General features: G+C 44.5%; 2 protein-coding genes across 5 annotated transcripts; one reads left to right on the top strand and one right to left on the bottom strand.

Moving 5' to 3' along the window:
• The first annotated feature begins 1,411 nt into the window (after positions 1-1,411).
• Positions 1,412-10,569, top strand: LOC139575675 (E3 ubiquitin-protein ligase MARCHF3). 2 transcript variants are annotated; one of them, XM_071400872.1, is made up of 5 exons: positions 1,412-1,553; positions 3,012-3,180; positions 3,583-3,787; positions 7,176-7,382; positions 8,734-10,569. In XM_071400872.1, the coding sequence occupies exons 2-5, from the start codon at positions 3,017-3,019 to the stop codon at positions 8,890-8,892; spliced, it is 735 nt and encodes a 244-aa protein (XP_071256973.1). In that variant the 5' UTR covers positions 1,412-1,553; positions 3,012-3,016; the 3' UTR covers positions 8,893-10,569. The 2 variants fall into 2 exon arrangements, with proteins under 2 accessions (XP_071256973.1, XP_071256972.1); XM_071400871.1 differs by having other exon boundaries at positions 2,974-3,180.
• LOC139575674 (lamin-B3-like) lies at positions 10,567-21,984 on the bottom strand. Of its 3 annotated transcripts, XM_071400868.1 has the most exons (11): positions 21,806-21,983; positions 21,197-21,322; positions 20,551-20,721; positions 17,717-17,842; positions 16,828-17,048; positions 14,967-15,189; positions 14,004-14,111; positions 13,709-13,825; positions 12,931-13,035; positions 12,559-12,630; positions 10,567-11,587 (listed from the first exon to the last, which is right to left on the bottom strand). In XM_071400868.1, exons 1-10 carry the CDS (start codon positions 21,932-21,934, stop codon positions 12,592-12,594), a joined length of 1,365 nt encoding a protein of 454 aa, XP_071256969.1. In that variant the 5' UTR covers positions 21,935-21,983; the 3' UTR covers positions 10,567-11,587; positions 12,559-12,591. The 3 variants fall into 3 exon arrangements, with proteins under 3 accessions (XP_071256969.1, XP_071256971.1, XP_071256968.1); XM_071400870.1 differs by lacking the exon at positions 12,559-12,630 and having other exon boundaries at positions 21,806-21,984; XM_071400867.1 differs by having other exon boundaries at positions 10,567-12,630.
• Between the last annotated feature and the right edge of the window lie 932 nt (positions 21,985-22,916).

Raw genomic sequence — 22,916 nt, 5'->3', positions numbered from 1 at the left:
CTATTTATCAAGTCAAACTCAGTTTGGTGATAGAGGCAGAAAGTGATGTCACAAGGCAGGATCAAAGAACCAGCTATCTTCCCTAAATATTCAACAACAAAAAAACTCCATATAATCCCAGTTCACAGAAAAAGACTGACTAGAAACTATAATGGTATGATTTACTGGATATATCTCCCCCCAAAATTAATTTTCTTCCTTCCTAATAAAATAGAAAATCCCCAAGTACATATCAATGTTTATCGAAGTCAGCTGGCTTACTTATAGGATCCTGCTTTGTGATGCACCCCTCTGATGTCATTCTGTTGCCTACTTAAGTACTTCTTCCATCCTGCCCTCGTTGGCTCATTGAGTCGGCTCTCAGACACAGACAACTGGAGAGTCTGAGCTGTGGGCTCTGTGGGAGACGTATTAAACACTTTACAGTCTGCTGCCTCCATTGACAGTCATGACAGAGTGTCAGACCTATTGAATTCTATAGTCAAGGCTTAGTTTATCTGCTATGAGGAATGTGGTAAAAAGATCTCCGTCCCACTTCGAATTTCCTCTGGCCGAATAGATGGTCAGAGCAAGTGTGCTCTCTAAAGTGCAGAAACATAAACACTCACACACACACGCGCACGCGCACACGCACACGCACACACACACACACACACACACACACACACACACACACACACACACACACACCACTGAAGTATAACAAAACTACTGCATCATTATACAGTGCACTGTCTCTGTCAACGTAGAATACAAAAATTAAGTATAACAAAACTCCTCTTCCCTCATCCAAAGAATTCACGTGTACTTCCCTATCAAATGAATAATATCAACCAAAATAAAAGAGTACACCAAAACCCTTGCCTCAGCCACCACCTTCGCTCCTCCATGGAAAGTTTATTCTAGCAGCATTACCATATTGTCCGAGACGCGGGCTAAATGAGTGAAAGGGCCTTGGTTGAGGCTGTCTGTAACAGGATTATGGGGATATTATGGTGAGTAGGAGTGGCTCCCGGTGTAACTGGCTGTGATGTGAATAGGATTTCTGTGTCTCTGGTCTGATCAGGGCCGAGGTTGGGGGAGGGCTACTCTCCTCTCCCCTCCTCTACTCCAGATAATCCTTTACTGTTCTCTTCTCACCCCCCTGGCCGACCGGTCGACCTTCAGGATACTTCATCTGCAGCCACACACACACACGCTGCAACTGCTGCGACTGAGTTTCTCACTCTCTCTGTCTCACACACACAGAAACTCACACAGAAAGGGATATAGAGAAGAGAGAGAGAGAGAGAGAGAGAGAGAGAGAGAGAGAGAGAGAGAGAGAGAGAGAGAGAGAGAGAGAGAGAGAGAGAGAGAGAGAGAGAGAGAGAGAGAGAGAGAGAGAGAGAGAGAGAGAGAGAGAGAGAGAGAGAGAGAGAGAGAGAGAGAGAGAGAGAGAGAGAGAGAGAGAGAGAGAGAGAGAGAGAGAGAGAGAGAGAGAGCAAGCAGCCCTCGAGAATAGGACTTCACACTTTTTATTGAGGCCTGGTGACATGAAGAACTCTACTGGGATGGTAAGATCACTTGTTTACCTCTCTGTCTCTGTCTCTGTCTCTGTCTCTCTCTCTCTCTCTCTCTCTAAATATGTCATTAGCAGTGTGTTTACATTCAAATTAATTAGTTGTTTCCTCAGAAAATTCCCATTTTGGCATGTCCCACATCAAGATTTGAACCCACTTTATTTAACCTCTTGACCTGGGAAAACATGATTTATTATGAAGTTCAACACGTGCTCTTCATGACAGAATGTTACAATGAGGTGAAATTAATAGATTGACAGAATGACATGACCCTAAAGGCAGTCTACTCATAGAATGATGACCCATGTGTGTTTGGTGTAATCTAGGCTGTGCCTACAGTAGCAGCTTAGGAAATTGGTGTATTGGCGCTATTGTTTTGGTGATTCAGTGAAATTGTTCGTGGTACTGAACATGTGGGCTATACTGTCTCTGCAAGAAGGCTTTGGTAGTGAAAGAAGTACACAACTTTAAAAACATTAATAAAAATGAATTGAAATGAGCAAATATTTAGTCAATTCAATTGAACATTTGTTATGTTTTGTATTAATCATTGCATTATTAGGCTTTAAAGCTAGAATCTGCAGTTAATACAATAACAAAGCAGAAACCCCGCCTTTGTTTTGGTAAAAATATGAGGGATAGGGCTGGAGAAATGGAACCACTCTCAAATTCAAAGACAGGGCTATGGATGCAAAGACTGACCATCTATGGTATTAAAATGATAGTTTTAACCATGTTTTAACGCTATACAGTGTGTGTTTACATTTACGTTGTTGACAAATATTGGAGTAAAACAAGCTTATATTTTGGGTTCTGATGGGTTAAAACAGTTGAACTAAGCTCATGAAGCATTTATAAGTGTTATTAATTTATAAGTCCAAAAATTGATGAAGCAACTAAAGATTCTAGCTTCAATAGGTATTACAGTCTGATTGGTGTCAACATGTTTCCCCACCATCAAGCAGTACATGCAGTTCAGATATAATAACAAATTCATCTTTATATTTGACATGGTAGTAACTAGATTCCATTAACAGTGTATCTTATACAGAAGGACTTATAATCAAATAAGGGACCTAGAAAGGATGTGTTATTTCAGTTGTGATTCATCTCTCTTCTCACAGCCGCTGTAGCGTGCAGAGCTCCCTCAGTCTGGCCAGAGACTGGGATTGACTAAACACTCTACTGAACATAGACCTTCCATAATAGTCTTATGTAGAGGTCATTGGTAGTGGCTATGTCAAAGCTACTTACTGTATATGGAAGCGTATTCCTGCCATAATTCAAATTGGAAGTTGATTTTGCCATAATCAGCCTCACAGTCAAACAGTTGGATCGTCAAACTCCTGGATTTAGCCACATGGCTTGCTTCATTGTTTTGAACTGATTCTCCTGCCAACAAATACCATTGCAGAACCCCACACCAGTCTGATTGAATGGCCCCCTCTGTAGCAGCCATGATCCCAGAGCAGCTTCTGGGCCCGCAGGTATGCAGTCCTGTAGGGGAAATGAAGCTCTTGCCTGAGGAGGAACGAGGGGAGGAGTCTGACCCCTGTCCCCAGGAAGTGATGGACTGCTATGGCCACTCCCCCTCAATGACTCACTGCCCCAGCACCGACAGGTGGGTTAGGAAACGAACAGACACACACCACACACACACACACACACACACACACAGAAACACCCACAAAGGGAGGCAAGGTAGAGAGAGTGAAACACAGTGAGGAAGAGAGAGGATAAGAACACATGGTACAGAAGGAGGGGGATTAGAGAAGTTGTATGTGAGGTTATTCATAGAAGAATCCTTTAATAAGAGGATTTAAATGATGTACAATAACATCCATTGACTCTCTCTTACGTGCTCCTTGTCTGGGTCCCAAATGTCTCCTTATTCACTATATAGTGCACTACTTTAGACCAGAGCCCTGTGGTGTCGTATAAAGGGAATAGTGTGCCATTAGGGACTCATCCCTGGACTCTCCGTTTTGCCATGTGTTGACTTTGTCTCTCTGTTGTCCTGCAGTCTTAGCAGTGAGGAGCCATTCTGTCGTATCTGCCACGAGGGAGGGGGTGTCGGGGAGCTGCTCTCCCCCTGTGAGTGTGCAGGGACGCTGGCCATGGTCCACCGGGCCTGCCTGGAACACTGGCTCACTGCCTCCAACAGCAGCCGCTGTGAACTCTGCCACCACCAGTACTCCCTGGAGAGACTGCCCAAGCCGCTCACTGAGGTAGGGGAGAAAGAGTAGGGTGAAGTTACCCCTAGACGCTGATCTTGGGTCAGTTTAGCATTTCCCCCCACTATTGATTAAGGTTAGGAATAAGGGAGGGGAAGCTGATCATAGATCTGTACTTCATGGAAGTTTTATTGTGGCGTTAGGTGAGACGGAGACATATGCACTCACATGCATGAAGGCATAGACACATGCAAGCAAACACACACGCTCAAGCACACATACACTAACAAACACACACTCATAAGCAAACACACACATGTGCACTTCCGGGAGAAAGGGTGCACACACCAGAGGAGGCTGGTTGGGGGGAGCTATAGTAGGACGGCCTCATTGTAATTAATGGTTGGACTGCAATTAATTGAACGGAGTCAAACGTGGTACAAAATAGATGTCATAAAAAAACACCATAAAACTACAGTACAATAGTCATCACATACAGTGCATTTGGAAAGTATTCAGACCACCCTTATTCTAAAATTGATTGAATTATATTTTTTCCTTTTTAATCTACATACAATACCCCATAATGACAAAGCGAAAAAAGTTTTCGGGGAATTTTTTTGCAATTGTATATGTTTTTTAAAATACCTTATTTACATAAGTATTCAGACCCTTTGCTATGAGACTCGAAATCAAGCTCAGGTGCATCCTGTTTCCATTGATCATCCTTGAGATGTTTCTACAACTTGATTGGAGTCCACCTGTGGTAAATTAAATTGATTGGACATGATTTGGAAAGGCACACACCTGTCTATAAAAGGTCTCACAGTTGACAGTGCATGTCAGAGCAAAAACCAAGCCATGAGATCGAAGGAATTGTCCGTAGTGCTCCAAGACAGGATTGTGTTAAGACACAGATCTGGGGAAGGGTACCAAAACATTTCTGTAGCATTGAAGGTCCCCAAGAACACAGTGACGTCCATCATTCTTAAATAGAAGAAGTTTGGAACCACCAAGACTCTTCTTAGAGCTAGGCGCCCAGCCAAACTGAGCAATCGGGAAGAAGGGCATTGGTCAGGGAGGTGACCAAAAACCCGATTGTCACTCTGACAAAGCTCCTCTGTGGAGATGGTAGAACCTTCCAGAACGACAACCATCTCTGCAGCACTCCACCAATCAGGCCTTTATGGTAGAGTGGCCAGACGGAAGCCACTCCTCAGTAAAAGGCACATGACAGCTCGCTTGGAGTTTGCCAAAAGGCACCTAAAGGACTCAGAACATGAGAAACAAGATTCTCTGGTCTGATGAACCAAGACACAACTCTTTGGCCTGAATGCCAAGTGTCACATCTGGAGGAAACCTGGCACCATCCCTACAGTGAAGCATGGTGGTGGCAGCATCATGCTGTGGGGATATTTTTCAGAGGCAGGGACTGGGAGAATTATCAGGATCGAGGGAAAGCTGAACGGAGCAAAGTACAGAAAGAACCTTGATGAAAACTTGTTCCAGAGCGCTCAGGACCTCAGACATGGGCAACGGTTCACCTTCCAATAGGACCGCGACCCAAAGCACACAGTCAAGACAAAGCAGGAGTAGCTTCGGGACAAGTCTCTGAATGTCCTTGAGTGGTCCAGCCAGAGCCCGGACTTGAACCCGATCAAACATCTCTGCAGAGACTTGAAAATAGCTGTGCAGCGATGCTGCCAAAGGTGCTTCAACAAAGTACTGAGTAAAGGGTCTGAATATTCATGTAAATGTGATATTTTCAGTTTTTTTATTTGATTAACTTTGCTAAAAATTCAATTTTCTTCTTTGTTATTATGGGGTATAGTGTGAAGATTGATGGGGGGGGGGGGGGGGGGGTTTAATACATTTTAGAATAAGACTGTGTAGTAACAAAATGTGGAAAAAGTACTTTCCGTATGCACTGGACATCAACTATATTATGCAGTCTCAATTTATCAGGGTTGAGGTCACTTTCAATTCACTTCCTGAATTGACTCAATTGAAATGGAATTTACCCCAACCCGCATGTCACTTAATTTCAAACCCATTAAGGAATATACAAACTGCTGTCTCAAAGATGGAGTCTTCATAGAAGAGAAGAAAACAAACATTATTCAGGTTGCAGATAGATATATAATGTGTAGAACTGCAACGATTCCCTATTCTACAGTCCACATAACCCTATCTATTCTATTCAATAAATTTCTATCTGGCCATTGTGTAACAATTCACCCTCCTGAACAGAGCCCCTAGCTGGATTCACATTGGAGTGTCTGATGTCACTGACTGCTTTTACCAGTAAAGCCACTTAGCCTGAGAAACAGATTAGACGGTGTTTCCTGTCACTAGCTGTAGCTGCTCCATAGAGTTTGATAGATGGTTCACTTGGCCCAAACACTGTTTTAGCATGGGCACAGCGATATCAAGGGCTTTCATCATTGTGAAGTAGTCAACTGGGTGGGACTTGCAATGGCTTAAGGAAGGATCCCAGAATTTCATCCAGGTCAGCAGAAGGGTTCAGCCAATGAAATATATTCCTGAGAAAACATTCCATAATGGCAGGTGGCAGTGAATAACCAACCTTGGCTTCAGCCTATACTTCCAGATTATACACACTCCAGCACAATAAGTGGTGCTATGCACCTTTTCAGTTTATTTACAAACTGGCAATTCACTCTCAGAAGTAGAAAAAGAGGAGATTGTCTACTTTAAATGGAGACAGCATTGCCCACAATGGCACTGCCCATGCTGAAACAAAAGCAGCCATTGCAAAGATATGAGCTTTGTAATGCATCTCTATGAGATTCCTCAGGACAGGATAGGACATTACGTCGTCTTGTATTAATGGTCTCCTCCCAGCCTATCGCATGTGTGTTGGCCACTGGCACCGGGTAATCTGTTAAGAACCATGTGTTGTATGGAGGGAGCTAATGTACGAGGGACACACACACACACACACACACACACACACACACACACACACACACACACACACACACACACACACACACACACACACACACACACACACACACACACACACACACACACACGGAGTAGGAGAGAAAACAACAGCTGATCTGACAGATGAATGGAGATATGGCCTGGATCATCACCAAAGGGTTCGATATTCAGTGGTTAACATTTTAAAGTCTCAAATTCTAAAGTGAAATGTGATTTTCGATACTCATCCAAAAGCCCAAAACCAACACCATCTACTGTAGATACTGTACTTGTACATAACAGTGATTTAGATTGTTCTGTTGTCTGGTCTACCCACTCTAACTTTATGTTCCCTGGCCTCCTCTCAGTGTCAGTGAATGGCACATATGAAATCATGCAATGCTTAATGTCATTTTGAATTGAACTGATATTACCGTCATTGTATCCATTCTAATTACAGTACATCCCCTCTCTCCCTCCCTCCCTTTCTCAGTGGCTGGGCTCACCAGCCATGCAGCACCAGAGACGGACGCTCTGCGGTGACGTCATCTGCTTCCTGTTCATCACGCCGCTGGCTAGCCTATCAGGATGGCTGTGTGTGCAGGGTGCCATGGACCTGTATTTCAGTAACAGTATGGAGGCTGTTGGACTCATGGTGCTCACCCTGGCTCTCTTCACCATCTACTGCTTCTGGACTGTGGTGAGTTGTTGGGGCTGTTGTGGGTTGGGGTTACATTGGGATTGTGTATAGCAGTGGAGGCTGGTGGGAGGAGCTATAGGAGGACAGGCTGGAATGGAATAAATGGAACGGTATCAAACACACAGAAACCATGTTTGACTCCGTTCCATTTCTTCCGTTCCAGCCATTACAATGAGCCCGTCCTCCTATAGCTCCTCCCACCAGCCTCCACTGGTATATAGTGTAATGGTAAATAGTAAATAGTAATGGTAAATAATGGTAAAAAGTCAATAGAATTACTAATAATACTATAATTATTAAAGGGTTAATGCAAGATTGTTTCTAGTTCCCCAGTCAGCTGAACTCATGGACACATGTTTAAGTCTCTGTGGCCAGTATAAAGAAAGCTAGAGGTAGTTTCACCAATGCTAACTAGCGTTAGCGCAATGACAAAGTCTATGGGATCAGCTAGCTGATTGTGCTGACGCTAGCTGATCCCATAGACTTCCATTCATTACAATCTGTCAGAGATGATAGTGTAAACCAAAGCCAGCTGTTATTGGGCAGTTTCCCATTTAAAATATTTTTCAAGGTTCCTGTATGTGTAAGTGGACGTTCCCTCTCTCAAGTGAGCATCTTTGTGCATGCTTACCTATGTACGCTCACGTGGAAAGCATGCTCAAGCGAGAGAGGGAACGCCCACTTACACAGACAGGAAGCAATGATTAACTGACTTTGTGCGACGTCTTCATTATCCACCATCTTTGCTGTCCGTTTCTTCAGTTTGGTGCCTAATCAACATGGCCCTGGTTGGGGAAGTAAACAAACACAGCTTGCATAAGTGAAGTCACCTGTGTTTAAATTAAAGGGGAAGTTAAGTATTTTACAACTTAATGTTAGCTGGTTCCTCACCCTGAAGGTAGTCTATGCACCAGGAGAGATTGTAATCCATGGTTCTGTTTTTTTAGAACAGCCACTACAAACTTCCCTGACTTAAAGAGAAATGTCCCAGTTTTCCCTTGTCATACTCATCATCTCCGGCACCACCGCAACATCAACATGTGTGAAAATGGTGCGTTTCTATGTTTTGTAGTAAAAAGATAGAGGAAGATAAACGTTTCCAATGACATCTGTGTGCATCATGTGATTTTAACCAATTATGAGTAGGCATTGCCTACTAATTGCCTACCAATTGGTTGTCATTGGAAACACTTATCTACGTCTATCTTTATTAATACAAAACATAGAAATGCTCCGTTTTCACATATGTTGATGTTGGGGTGGTGCTGGAGTGAACATGAAGTTGAATATTTAAAAAATGTCCCTTTAAGCCACTGTCTGGTAAAAATCAACTGCTCTCTTCCACCACCAGGTGTCGCTGCGCTATCACATCCACCTGTTCAGGACGTGGAAACAGACAGACCAGAGAGTTAGGCTACAGATCCCCCGACCAGCACGAACCATGCACACACACCACACACTGAACCTCAGCTTCCTTAGCAAGGACACCAGAAAGGAGACGGTGGTGTAGATGGAGTGGAACTGGGTGCAGTGTCCACGATACTTTGGCAAGAAGACTGTGATGTAGCCAGAATGGGGCTGGGTCTAGTGTCACATTTAACAGGTGCCCAGTGTCCGGTCTGGAGCGTGAAGTCACAAACTCTGCTGGTTGGCTACTGCATAGCAACCTAGTGGTGCCAAAAGCCCCGGTCTGCCCTAAAAAGCCTATGTCAACCATCGCCAGAACGGCCAAACATTTATATTTCTACGCCCGTTTTGGACTCCAAAATGTGTTTATTATGATCAAGTTCAATCCCGACGGTGAATAATTTAAAAGTTCGCTACAAAGCGAGAAATTGTATTAAATAGTGATCCATTCTGACTGCTACATTTGACGTCACACAGGATCAGGTGCTGACACAGACCAATCAGGGACCATAAAGCTACGAGCAGGCTCTCTCAGGCAGGATGAAAACAACTACATCGACCACGATCCTTTGCTAGTTACTGCCACCTTCACCATGATCCTTAGTGATTCTTTGGCGACATTCAGCAATATGGTGCACTTCAAATTCAAATAATTCCATGCGCCATCGGGAGCCTTCATAGGAATACGTGGATGACGTCAGCGCTATCACCATCTACTGGTTTTAACGTCTATGGTTTCCTGGGCAAGGATACTTTGGTGTAGCTGGAGTGGGACTGGTCCCAGTATCCACTGTACGCTCAGCAAGGAGACAATGACATGAGCAAGGAGACTGTGGTATAGCTGGATTGAAACCAGGCCAGATCTCTCTAAGGATACAGTGATGTTGCTGTAATGGGACTGGGCCCAGTCCTCATGCTGCTTCAACAAGGATACAAGATTCATTTCTATTAGAATCAGGCCCCGTCTCTACACTTTTTTAACAAAGACTTGGATCAAGGAGTCAGCGATGAAAATGTTCTACCAAGGAACCTTCAGAGGACCAAACCTTCCTCTGCGAAGAATACTTTTTATATATTTATAGACACCAGCCTTTGAGACTTACTCAGTTGAACGTAACTATTTTTCTAAAGACTGTTTTGTAAAAGAGTGATGAGATTAATGACAATGAAATTGATGTCCCACTCCCAATTTATGTTTGGCCCAGAGTTTTTCCCCAACCCTGTTCCCAGACTATGAAAAAAAAAACTTTGGGACTCTTGTTTAGAATGACTAGTTGTCGTTCACTAAACACGCTTTGTTACACCTGCAAACATCTTTAAAGGACATTTCACTCAAATAAAAGTTTGTTAGATATTTGTAGCTATATTCCTCTGATGAACACTGTCTAATTTCCTGTTTCCTGCTTCTAAACAACCAATGTTGCGGGACGTGGCTTCGTTTTTACATTAGATTACTTTGAGGTTTGAAAACGTCTGACAAACTTTGATTTGAAAGTGTAATGTCCCTTTAAGTGACATTTGAAAACACTTTCCTGAGGACCACAAAGTCAGAAATGTTGCTTTGACGATCTGTGGTGTTTATACAAATCTTTAGTACCACTTCATACTAAGTTTGTCACTACAAACACTGTGGCTAATTACTGTTGTAATATCACTACTAGAGTAACTTCAGTATTACTACATAGGTATAAGAGACCATTTTATGTAAAGGGTTATCCATTGTTTTTCCAGGCACAGGCTATACCAAACCACACCAACAATAAACCAAACACTTACATTAGTTAAGGAAAAATCTTTATTGAAATCATAAGTATTTTGGTGCATAAGGACAAGCAAACACTGAGTTTCTTCACCAGTCAATCGGACGTTTAGAGGATGTTAAAGTTAGTCGTTTTTCTAAAGAGAAACAATATTGCAAAGCCACCAAAGTACCTGTCAAACACGGGAAAACCATCCTGTCCACATACTTCAGAATGAACATGAGAAACTTCCACATTGTATGATGGATATATTCAGTGTATAACTCCTCTATCTCAATGGCAAAAAGTGCTGCAGGTTAAAGGGTAAAAATACCAGAAAACATTCATCTTACAGCTAGTTATAGCACTAACATACTGTAATACCATATACGAGTTTAACAATCTCTGTCATTTTCCCAACCAGGATTTTAAACATAGTCAGGACACAAGGCATATTCATACTGTGTGACAAATTAAACATATTTTCTTAAAAACTTTGACAATTGAAGGATGTCGCATTTAAAGACTGTAAGGGGCATATGAATGTCACTCACAGCAAGCGGGAGGAGAGACGTGTGACGAACGCCAGAATAGCAGGACAAATGCCATGTTGCTGCTTAAAGAATACAAGCCTGGTCCCAGATCTGCCTGTGCTGTTTAGACAAATGACCATAGGAGTTGACTAGACCCATTATTTTTCCAGGTACAGGCAACTACACAACCAGCCAAACTCTTGCATTAGTTTAGGAAAAATATGCATTGAAATCCCACACATTTGTGTAGCAGTGCTCCCAAATCACCATCAAGCTCCCACAGGGCACATAAATAATACCATTGGTGACACGGCCAGTGTCAAATGACACCCACTTCCCTGTGCAGTGCCCACGCTATGGTTCATGGCAAAGTAACGCACTATGTAGGGAATAGGATGTCATTGTAGCCTTTCCAGTGGTATTCCCGGGAATTCCCGGGTCGGATGCAGCATTCTCAGGTCAGAATTGTGAAAGGAGGAGGGTGGAGTTACATAACGGAGCAACTCTCGTTTGTTCCCCCCGGCGCCTGGAAAACATAGAACACAGCCTCACAATGTCAGTGAAGAAATACAAACGCTCAGCCTCCTGACACATGCCTCGTGCACACACTCAAACATACAAGTAGTACAGCAATGATCACTCACACCCCTCACACAAACAATTAGACTCATAATGTTGGCCAGCACACAGCAAGCACAGTTCATGCAGGGGTGAGGAACACACAGCAAGCTATGTCATCACAAGGGAGGAACAGCAGCCATTTGCAATGAGGTGTTGCAGGCCACTTCATTTTGGATGCACCCTAGGCTGTACTTAAGCCCACAGGCTCTGTTCAAAAGTAGTGCTCTAAGAACCATTTTGATATTAAAAGAACATTTTGAAATGATTAAGGATTATGTATTAGAAATGTGTATGGTGCCAGTCAGCAATTGGAATAGGCTGATAGACGCCAAGCAGAGAGCTTTCAACCATGTAATTTTGTTTGGCATCTGATCATTTGAGTGCCATTTTTTAATATCATTTTGCCATCATCATCATCAGCAGCTTTGTTCAAAATACCTGGAATACAAGGAATGTCTTCATTACCCAATCCTGCAACTGTGTGAAAGAGCCAGACCTTGTGTGTTGTACATTTGTGAAGATCATTGCAATCAGGAACTCACACGTATTGATTGGATTTCTGGATAAATGGGAAATGAGTTGGAACCTCCAGTACCTGCATTTGTGTCTAAAAGAAATGGCTATTTAGAATGTTAGACCCCACAAAAGCCATAACAAGTGCCCTATATAGGGAATAGAATGTCATATGGGACTTACTATGGCACCCTACAGGTTAGGTTATGGAGCGTTAACAAGAGCTGTAGTAGGGATTAGACAAACAGGGGCTTCGACCCAAATGGCACCCTCTTCTTTATAGTGCACTATATAGGGAATAGGGGGCGATTTGGGACACATCCAGGGAGTCAACAGCCACGCTGTAGGCAGTCACCTCCTCACCTCCATCGGTCTGTGTGTCATGAGACAGGCTGTTCACAACACCAGACAGCACTTCCTTTTCCTTCTCTTGGGCTTTTCCATCAAGGGGAATGGAGATCAAAAACACAGTACTGATCAGTTTCCCCTGGGTACAGGCCTGGGTACAGCATTTACCTGTCTGCGGAGGAGCAGCGTGTGTGTCTGTATGTTTAGAGGTTTTCTGAGGCATGTGTCTATGTATGTATGTATGTATGTATGTATGTATGTATGTATGTATGTATGTATGTATGTATGTATGTATGTATGTATGTATGTATGTATGTATGTATGTATGTATGTATGTATGGACAGATCAGTGTGGATTTGCACATCTCCTGGTGTGTGTGTGTTTACCTGTCTCCTGATGTAGTGAACATCACTCCCTTCCAATAACTCTTCATCAACCTCCACATCGGAGTCTTCCTCTCCTCTCTCCTGCACACGCAGCTCTGCGGTCTCCTAGTGATGATGACAGCCAATCAACATCAAACATCCGCTCACAGCTGAGCCGATTGGAGTAGGGTGAGGTTTCCCCCTAGACACTGATTTTGAGTCAGTTTTACATTTCCCCCACTAACGGTTAAGATTTGAACTGGTGGAGGGGAAGCTGATCCTAGATCTAAACCTAGAGAAAACTTCACCCTGCTGCAAATTCCTTACATTAATGGTTGCATTCCAGTTCATCTTATTTGCAGGGTGCTTAAATCATAATTTGTGTGGTTCGTGAGACACAAAACACTTCTCCAGGTCTTGTGAGATATCAAGTGTCTCAGAGTAGGAGTGCTGATCTAGGATCAGGTCCCCCTCTGTCCATGTCATCGTATTCATTGTGATGTAAAAAGTTGAGAGGTTTGATACATATGCCCCTAGATCCATCTACACAGCACAGCTGCAATGAAGACAACCTGAAATGCAACAGACATCTCTGCGAGCTTAGGAGCTTAAAGATCTTTGCAACATGGCTATTAGAGAAGTGCACAAGGACAGAAATCAAATTAACTATATTCACCCGTGTACAAGGATATGAATGAAATTAACTTGATTTCCCCTGGTGCATTAACATATAGAAATGTATTAAGTAGATTGGGCCAGTGGACTGGGTCGTGGTGGCCAGTAAGTATGGGTCGGTCACCTCTTCATCTGGGTTCAGTAGGGTGACAATCACATTGTTGACCGGACCCCAGTTCCTCTGGTTCTTCATGACCAGGTCACCTGGAGAGGCCTCTCCGCCTGCCTCTGAACCCCAGATCTGACACACACAATCACAGTCCCACACGGTCAGCTGGCAACAATGCATGTTTTAAATGTTATTTCAGTTTTACTAATCATTTTTGGAGATGAGGACCATTGTATATGGAGGCCTGGTTAGTTTCCCCCAATACATACATGTGTGTGTATGTGTGTATTAGGTGCATGCATGTACTCACAGTGAGGGTGTTGCCCCCAGCCAGTATGTAGGAAGAGGGGATCTGGAAGAACAGTTCAGGAGAGTCCAGGTGACTCCTCCTCACCACCCAGCCTCCTAGTGGCTGCTCCTGGAACAGCAGAAAAAAAACAGCCAGGTCGTATTCATTAGGCATGTCCAATAAGGACTGCTTGTTCTGTTGCAAAATGTTTACAACGGTGAGCCCTAATGAATACGACCCAGATGAAATTCAGATTGGGGACAGCGGCACGTTGAGCTGGGCATACTGGAGCAAAATGTTTTGCAATGGAAAACAATGGTCTCTTTTCTAAATTGGACAATTCAAGTAGCACCTCCGGTTTAAAAACGCTTCGCCCTACTGAACACAACCCAGATCTTTCACACAGTTTCAGAGACTGGAATCGTTGTCAGGATACATTTGCATTGCAATGACACAAAACACAGGTTAGTAAACACAAAACACTGGACTTAAAGAGACTCTCAATGACACCCTATCCCTCATCTAGTACTCTACTGGTTAACCAGTGGCCTGGGTGACTTTAGAGACTCTACTGGTTAACCAGTGACCTGGGTGACTTTAGACTCAAAGTAGTGCACTAAGTAGAGACGTAGAGCTTCAGATTCACTCAACACCGTCTGATTGGTCGAAGCGAGGCGGTAGGTACTTTAAGGATTCAATGGTCAAACTGCCTTGTCCTTTTGTGATATTACAACAAAGAAATTACAAACACTTATTTCCATCTCTGACATCAACGCACGCACGATAGAAGAGCACAATATGTACTGCATTTCATAACCATGCTGCACGAAGCTCCTCAGCTCAGCAACAACAATAACAATGCTGGTGTGGCGGCCAGTGGCACCGTTTCCCCCTACTGTGGATTCCATCTTTAACTGGTCAGAGCGGGTGTTAAGTTTACAGACACTCCTTCTAAATGGTCAGAGCAAGGCAGTAGGTAGGTACCTTCTCAGAGTTGTTCTTCAGCGTGACGTAGTTCCCCTTCAGGTCTATCTCCGACACCATCATGTGACTGTGGGCCTTGGCGTGCTGCGAGACCTTGTAGGCTGGCGAGGACCCCGTGCCACCTTCATTCTTGCGTTTCTTCCCACGGACAACTCGGCGAGCGCCGTGTCCGTGCGTGCGTGCCACGGCCCCATGCTGGGAGGGGCTCGGGGAGAGGTGGAGTCTGGAAACACAGAACAACGTCAGGAAGATGTTTGGGAAACCCTGGTTTCTGTTTTATCTACTGTGCTCCATCTTTGCTGCCATCTAGTGACTTGTTTTATGTATGACTCCCTTGCTCTCACTAAATGTACCCTCTCCTATTCAAGACCACGACTACTTTGTCTTTTCTAATACTTCTAACCTTAATATGCATTTTTGATAATATATCTACATCACAATTTTAAATTTATATTTCCTACTGCCGTGTGGCTCAGATGGTAGAGCATGGCACATGCAACACCAGGGTTGTGGGTTCGATTCCCACAGAGGACCAGTACGAACAAGTAAGAAAATGTAAGCTCTCACTCCTAAGTCCCTCTGGATAAGAGATCTGCTAAATGACTGAAATGGAAATGGCGTTCACTATGTTGTCCACCAATGACTCCTGTAACCCCTTCCTCTTCAAATCAGGGTTAAGTAGGAGATGGTTTGTTCAAAAGAAGGCTGGTTATCATTGTAACTCCCTGATGAAGGCCAGTTTAAATATAGGCTTTTTAACTAATTATATGAAGAGTGTCTTGGTCCTCTTAGTTTTTTAAATGTTTGGTGAAAGGACCTTGTAACCGTGTGTGTGTGTGTGTGTGTGTGTGTGTGCCAGATCCGGGTTCAAATTAAGGTTGACCCCAAAGATTTGAATAATTCAGAATAGATTTGCTTTACTAGAATTCACCATTTCAAAACATATTTGAACCAGATCTGAGGTGTACGTACGTTTGTATGCGTGTGAAGGCACGCACCTGCATGTAAACCGTACCCTCACTAATGTCCCCATTTCCCCTCACCTGCTCTACCCCCCTCACCTCCAGTCTCTCTCTATCCCCCCCTCTCCCTACAGTCTCTCTCTATCCCCCCCTCACCTCCAGTCTCTCTCTATCCCCCCCTCACCTCCAGTCTCTCTCTACCCCCCTCACCTCCTCTCCCTACAGTCTCTCTCTATCCCCCCCTCACCTCCTCTCCCTCCAGTCTCTCTCTACCCCCCCTCACCTCCTCCCCCTCCAGGCTCGCTCTACCCCCCCCTCACCTCCTCTCCCTAGTCTCTACGCCCCCCTCACCTCCTCTCCCTCCAGTCTCTTTCTACGCCCCCCTCATTTCCTCTCCCTCCAGGCTCGCTCTACCCCCCCTCACCTCCTCTCTCTACAGTCTCTCTCTATCCCCCCTCACCTCCTCTCCCTACAGTCTCTCTCTACCCCCCCTCCCTCCAGTCTCTCTCTACCCCCCCTCACCTCCAGGCTCGCTCGACCCCCCCTCATTTCCTCTCCCTCCAGTCTCTCTCTACCCCCCCTCACCTCCTCTCCCTCCAGTCTCTCTACCCCCCCTCACCTCCTCTCCCTCCAGGCTCGCTCTACCCCCCCCACATCCTCTCCCTAGTCTCTACGCCCCCCTCACCTCCTCTCCCTCCAGTATCTCTCTACCCCCCTCACCTCCTCTCCCTCCAGTCTCTCTCTACGCCCCCCTCACCTCCTCTCCCTCCAGTCTCTCTCTACGCCCCCCTCACCTCCTCTCCCTAGTCTCTCTCTATTTCCTCCTCACCTCCTCTCCCTAGTCTCTCTCTATTTCCTCCTCACCTCCTCTCCCTAGTCTCTCTCTATTTCCTCCTCACCTCTGCTCCTCTCCCTCCAGCATCTTGCGGTAGGCGTTGATCTCCATGTCCAGGGCCAGCTTGACATCCAGCAGCTGCTCGTAGTCCTCCAGCTGGCTCTGCATCTGGGCCCGCATGGCCGACATCTCCTCGTCCTTGTGGCTCAGTCGCTGCTGCCACACCTCACGCTCCCGGTCCAGGGTCCGCTCCAGCTCCCGCACACGCCCCTCTAAGGCCCCGTTCTGAGGGGAGATAGAGGGGGAGGGGAGGAGACAGAGAGAGAAGATTCAGACGGAAATAGGGGTTGTGAGAAAGTCATCCACACACAACTTTCAGACTCCCTGACACCAGTCAACATACAGTCGTGGCCAAAAGTTTAAAGTACGACACCATGATGTCAGCTGGTCCTTTCGTGGCAGGACTGAAATGGAGTGGAAATGTTTTTTGGGGGATTCAGTTAATTTGCATGGCAAAGAGGGACTTTGCAATTAATTGCAATTCATCTGATCACTCTTCATAACATTCTGGAGTATATGCAAATTGCCATCATACAAACTGAGGCAGCAGACTTTGTGAAAATGTATATTTGTCATTCTCAAAACTTTTGGCCACGACTCTACATAGTGATCTCCAACATCAAAAGCCTTATTATTTCTCTAGTCTGTTGTTTTTCAGTCTGAAACCAGTCAAATGTTCTTGTACTATAGTAAAGCCCTAGCATCAGCCTGGTAGGTACCGGTTTCTGGAATGTCACTCAGACACACCTCCGGGGTGAAGTATTCCCTAGCTACAGATCTAGGATCAGCTTCACTTCCCCAATCCTAAGCATAACCATTAGTGGGGGAAATGCAAAACTGACCCAAGATCAGCATCTATGGGCAAACGTACCCTACACACATACAGCAAGTACCTGTTTTTGGAAGTGATTGAGTTGTGAGGAGAGGGTCTCGATGCGGAGCTTGGTGCCAGACAGCTCCTCTCTGGTGGACGAGGCAAAGTCACTACTCTTCAGCGCCGTCTGATGGGCATTCTCCAGCTGTCAACACACACGTTACATACACACCAAATGAAAAGCAATGTGTTAATGTCATATGATTTGACATGAGACTGAGCTACATTATATGTTTACCATAAGCAACAAATTTGAAGAAAAAAAGAGAAAAATAATAATTCGGATTTACAGCAATGTTTCTAAATAACTTCATCATATGAGTAGAGGTACCTAACATACCAGAGTCAACTGCATACATGTTGAGTACTTGAGGTGAACTTGATTTGACCAGTACATGTGGTGGACTGGGTTTGCACTTTGAGACAAGTCTGTTGGTTCCATTTTACAGAGCAAGCCAAATAAGGTGTACCTCAAGTGTTTGCTATTGGCTACAATATGACGACACTTCTACCTAACACAGGCTGGACCGGTGAGAATACCTTTATCAGCTGGACAAAGCTCTCCCTAATCTGCACTGTCATCTTCCTCACTCCTCTTTTCTCTTCCGTCATCATGCACTCCTGCTCTAACAGTGTGCACGACACACACCGCGACTCCCTGACACACAGCTCTCGCTGAGAAACACACATTCAGATATACACCAGCAACACACACAGTGCCAGTCAAAAGTTTGGACACACCTACTCATTCAAGGGTTTTTCTTCATTTTTTACTGTTTTCTACATTGTAGAATAATAGTGAAGACAACAAAACAATGAAATAACACACATGGAATCATGTAATAACCAAAGAAAAGTGTTAAATCAAAATATATTTTATATTTGAGATATATTTGAGAAGTAGCCACCCTTTGGCTTGATGACAGCTTTGCACACTTGGCATTCTCTCAACCAGTAAAAAAAAAAAAATGTAACTAGGCAAGTCAGTTGAGAACTAATTCGTATTTACAATGACGGCCTACTTGTAAAGCCCCCCCGGCCAAACCCTCCCCTAACCCAGACGACGCTGAGCCAATTGTGCGCCGCCCTATGGGTCTCCCGATCACGGCTGGTTGTGATACAGCCCGGGATCGAACCCAGGTCTGTAGTGCTTCTTCTAGCACAACAACGTAGTGCCTTAGACTGCTGCGCCACTCCGGACCAGCTTCATGAGGTAGTCACCAGGAATGCATTTCAATTAACAGGTGTGCCTTGTTAAAAGTTAAATAGTGGAATTTATTTCCTTCTTAATGCGTTTGAGCCAATCAGTTGTGTTGTGACAAGGTTGGGGTGGTATACAGAAGATCACACTATTTGGTAAGACCATATTATGGCAAGAACAGCTCAAATAAGCAAAGAAAAATTACAGTCCATCATTACTTTAAGACATGAATGTCAATCAATGAGGAAAATGTAAAGAACTTTGAAAGTTTCTTCAAGTGCAGTCACAAGAACCATCAAGCGCTTTGATGAAACAGGCTCTCATGAGGACCACCACAGGAGTGGAAGACCCAGAGTTACCTCTGCTGCAGAAGATAAGTTCATTAGAGTTACCAGCCTCCGATTGCAGTCCAAATAAATGCTTCACAGAGTTCAAGTAACAGACACATCGCAATATCAACTGTTCAGAGGAGACTGCATGAATCAGGCCTTCATGGTGAATTGCTGCAAAGAAACCACTACTAAAAGGACACCAATAAGAAGAAGAGACTTGCTTGGCCAAGAAACACAAGCAATGGACATTAGACCGGTGGAATGTGTCTTTTGGTCTGAGGAGTCCAAATTTGAGATTTGGGTTCCAACCGCCGCAGAGTAGGTGAGGGGATGATTTCTGCATGTGTGGTTCCCACCGTGGAGCATGGAGGAGGTGGTGTGATGGTGCTTTTCTGGTGACACTGCGATTTATTTAGAATTCAAGGCCCACTTAACCAGCATGGCTACCACAGCATTCTGCAGCGATACGCCATCCCATCTGGTTTGCGCTTAGTGGGACTATCATTTGTTTTTCAACAGGACAATGACCCAACACACCTCCAGGCTGTGTAAGAGCTATTTGACCAAGAAGGAGTGATGGAGTGTGCATCAGATGACCTGGCCTACACAATTCCCCAACCTCAAGCAAATTGAGATGTTTGGGATGAGTTGGACCGCAGAGTGAAGGAAAAGTAGCCAACAAGTGCTCAGCATGTGGGAACTCATTCAAGACTGTTGGAAAAGTATTCTAGGTGAAGCTGGTTGAGAGAATGCCAAGAGTGTGGAAAGCTGTCATCAAGCCAAAGGTTGGCTACTTTGAAGAATATCAAATATATTTTGATTTGTTTAACACTTTTCTGGTTACTACATGATTCCATATGTGTTCTTTCATAGTTTTGATGTGTTCACTATTATCCTACAATGTAGAAAATAGTACAAATAAAACAAATACAACCTTGAATGAGTAGGGTTGTCCAAATTTTTGACTGGTATTGTACATACACACAAACCTCAACATAATCTAAAATATACTGTGTCTGTAAAATGTACATAGGTTCAGAACTGTGTTAAACATCACAGCATAGTTGAAAAATATATGGCATATAGAAATCAAAACTGAATGGTCTTCTGAGATAGATGGGATTGGTTGAGGATTGCTGGGTGGGACTAAAACGATCTGCCCTTGAGCAAAGCACTTAACCCAAAAACAATAAGCTGGAAGTAGAAGCCTAACTGTTGTTGTCCATTAGTTTACTCCAATTAGGGGAGGTAGGGCTGGGGATATATGATCTATTTAAAAAAAGAGACAGGGAGAGAGTGAAAGAAAGAGAGTGTGAGTACCTTGGCATTGAAATTCTTCTCCAGATCCTCTTTATACTGCTGGATTTGTCCATCGTGCTCCTGCCGTAGCTGCTGCATGGCCTCGGCCAACTTACTCTCAAATTCTTTCTGTCTCCCAGAATCCACCTCCACCAGGCGACTCTCGTGTCTGCTCCGGATCTCCCTGACCTCCTACACACACACGTGTGCGCGCGCACACACACACACACACACCGACATGAACAGACGCACACGCCTACCGCAGGAAGACGACATGGGCCACATTCTATTCTAACCCCTAGTCCTCTCCCAGACCCTATCCCCCCCCCCCACCACCACAACCCCTTCTACTCAACATGGAGGAAACGACATGGGCCACATTCCATTTCAATCCCCAGCTCTTAACCATTTCTTCTCACCCTCCTACCCCAACCACTTCATTAACCCCTTCCCTCCTGCAGGCTGTGGATACCCCACACCTCCTAGAAAGACAGGCAGAGACAACATTGAGTTTGATATCTTACTATTATTAGTATTTGTCAATAGTTACCCACTTCAACAACCAATCAATCTGACTTCTGTGGTAATAGTGGGCCACATGTGATGTCTTTCTTATGCAGCAGTTACTGCAGTGTGTGTGTGTTTGTCAAGTGTGTGTGTGTGTTACCTGTTCGCCAATGTGTCTCTGGAACTCCAGCTGTTCCCGTAGCGTCTGCACCTGGTTCTCCAGGTCCACCCTCCTCAACATCTCAGAGTTCAGCTGGGTCTTAGTCTCCGCCAGCGCACACTCCAACTGAGACAAGGAGTCAGAGATCACCTTTTGCATTCAAGGACTTAACATTTAGCCAAAACGAAGCAACCCCCCTCATAAATTACCTAGCCACGTCTCATAACAGCCCATAAGCGTCTTCTCAGTAGATGCTCGCAAGCTAATGTTAGCCAACCTACACTAGTACCAGCTTAAACCTATGGCTAGCCAAACTAGTTAGCTTTAGACTATTTAAAAAAAAAAATCATAACAGGAGAATCAAAAGGTTGAATCAGCGCATCTCTAGGCAGAATATACTTTGTTTTGTCTGATGCTGTTTAATGCCTTTTGCGTTGTCACCCACTCCTTCTCAGAGTTGCGTTCACACCGACACAGAACCTGATGCATAACACTGTCAAAATGCTGCAAAAACATCTGTATGTGGTGTTGGTTTAATTGTATTTAACTTTAAACAAAACATTAAATTAACCTCACTAGAAGGCCTATAGATGGCAGTCTAGTCCTTACATTGGCCACCTGGGCCTGTAGGTCAGTGACGTCATCCGCCTGTCTTCTGTTATCTGCCAGTTGATTGGCCAGCTCTGCGTCTTTAGAGTTGAGGACCGCCTCCAAGTTCCTCCACTGACCCATGGCCATGTTACACTCTGCTTCCTTCTTCTGGTTCCTGGTAGGATGAAAAAGAGAGGACAGGTGGTTACTATGGTTCCAGGAAGGAGGAGAGATGAGAGAAGACAGGTGGTTACTATGGTTCCTGGAAGGAGGAGAGAAGACAGGTGGTTACTATGGTTCCTGGAAGGAGGAGAGATGAGAGAAGACAGGTGGTTACTATGGTTCCTGGAAGGAGGAGAGATGAGAGAAGACAGGTGGTTACTATGGTTCCTGGAAGGAGGAGAGATGAGAGGAGAGAGGTGGTTACTATGGTTCCTGGAAGGAGGAGAGATGAGAGAAGACAGGTGGTTACTATGGTTCCTGGAAGGAGGAGAGATGAGAGGAGAGAGGTGGTTACTATGGTTCCTGGAAGGAGGAGAGATGAGAGAAGACAGGTGGTTACCATGGTTCCAGGAAGGAGGCAAGTGATAGAAAGAAGTGAGAGGTCAGGGAGGTTAGTATGATTCCTGGAAGGAGTGACGAGAGATGACAAGAGGCGAGAAGATATGGCGTCCAATGTTCCTGGTGGGCGGAAAAAGAGATCACATTTAAATTTGAGTAATTTAGCAGACGCTCTTATCCAGAGTGACTTACAGGAGCATTTTGGGTTAAGCACTTTGCTCAAGGGCAGATGGCCAAAATGTTCATTTAGTCAGCTCGGGATTTGAACTAGCAACCTTTCATGACTACAAAATTAGCCAACTTTGGTGTTACAGGGACTACCTGTTAGTGGGACTAGGTCCCCATCTAGTGGCCTTCATGTGTATTGCACCTAGAGTATGTGACGTTGCATTGTTGTCTATCCCTCCTACCGTTCTGTTTTGAACATGACTGAAGTTAAAGTGCACCTGAATGCAAGAACCAACTTCTCTGGTTGAAATGTGGCATTAGTCAAACATGTATTCCAGTGTCAAAATTGACCAAAATGTGTAAGTATGATAATTTTGGGCATAAAGTCAGTATTATTCCA

The sequence above is a fragment of the Salvelinus alpinus genome, chromosome 5 (assembly GCF_045679555.1).
Source record: "Salvelinus alpinus chromosome 5, SLU_Salpinus.1, whole genome shotgun sequence".
NCBI lineage: Eukaryota > Metazoa > Chordata > Actinopteri > Salmoniformes > Salmonidae > Salvelinus > Salvelinus alpinus.
Note: the sequence above shows the minus strand (reverse complement) of the source record. Positions and strands in the feature narration are given on the sequence as shown.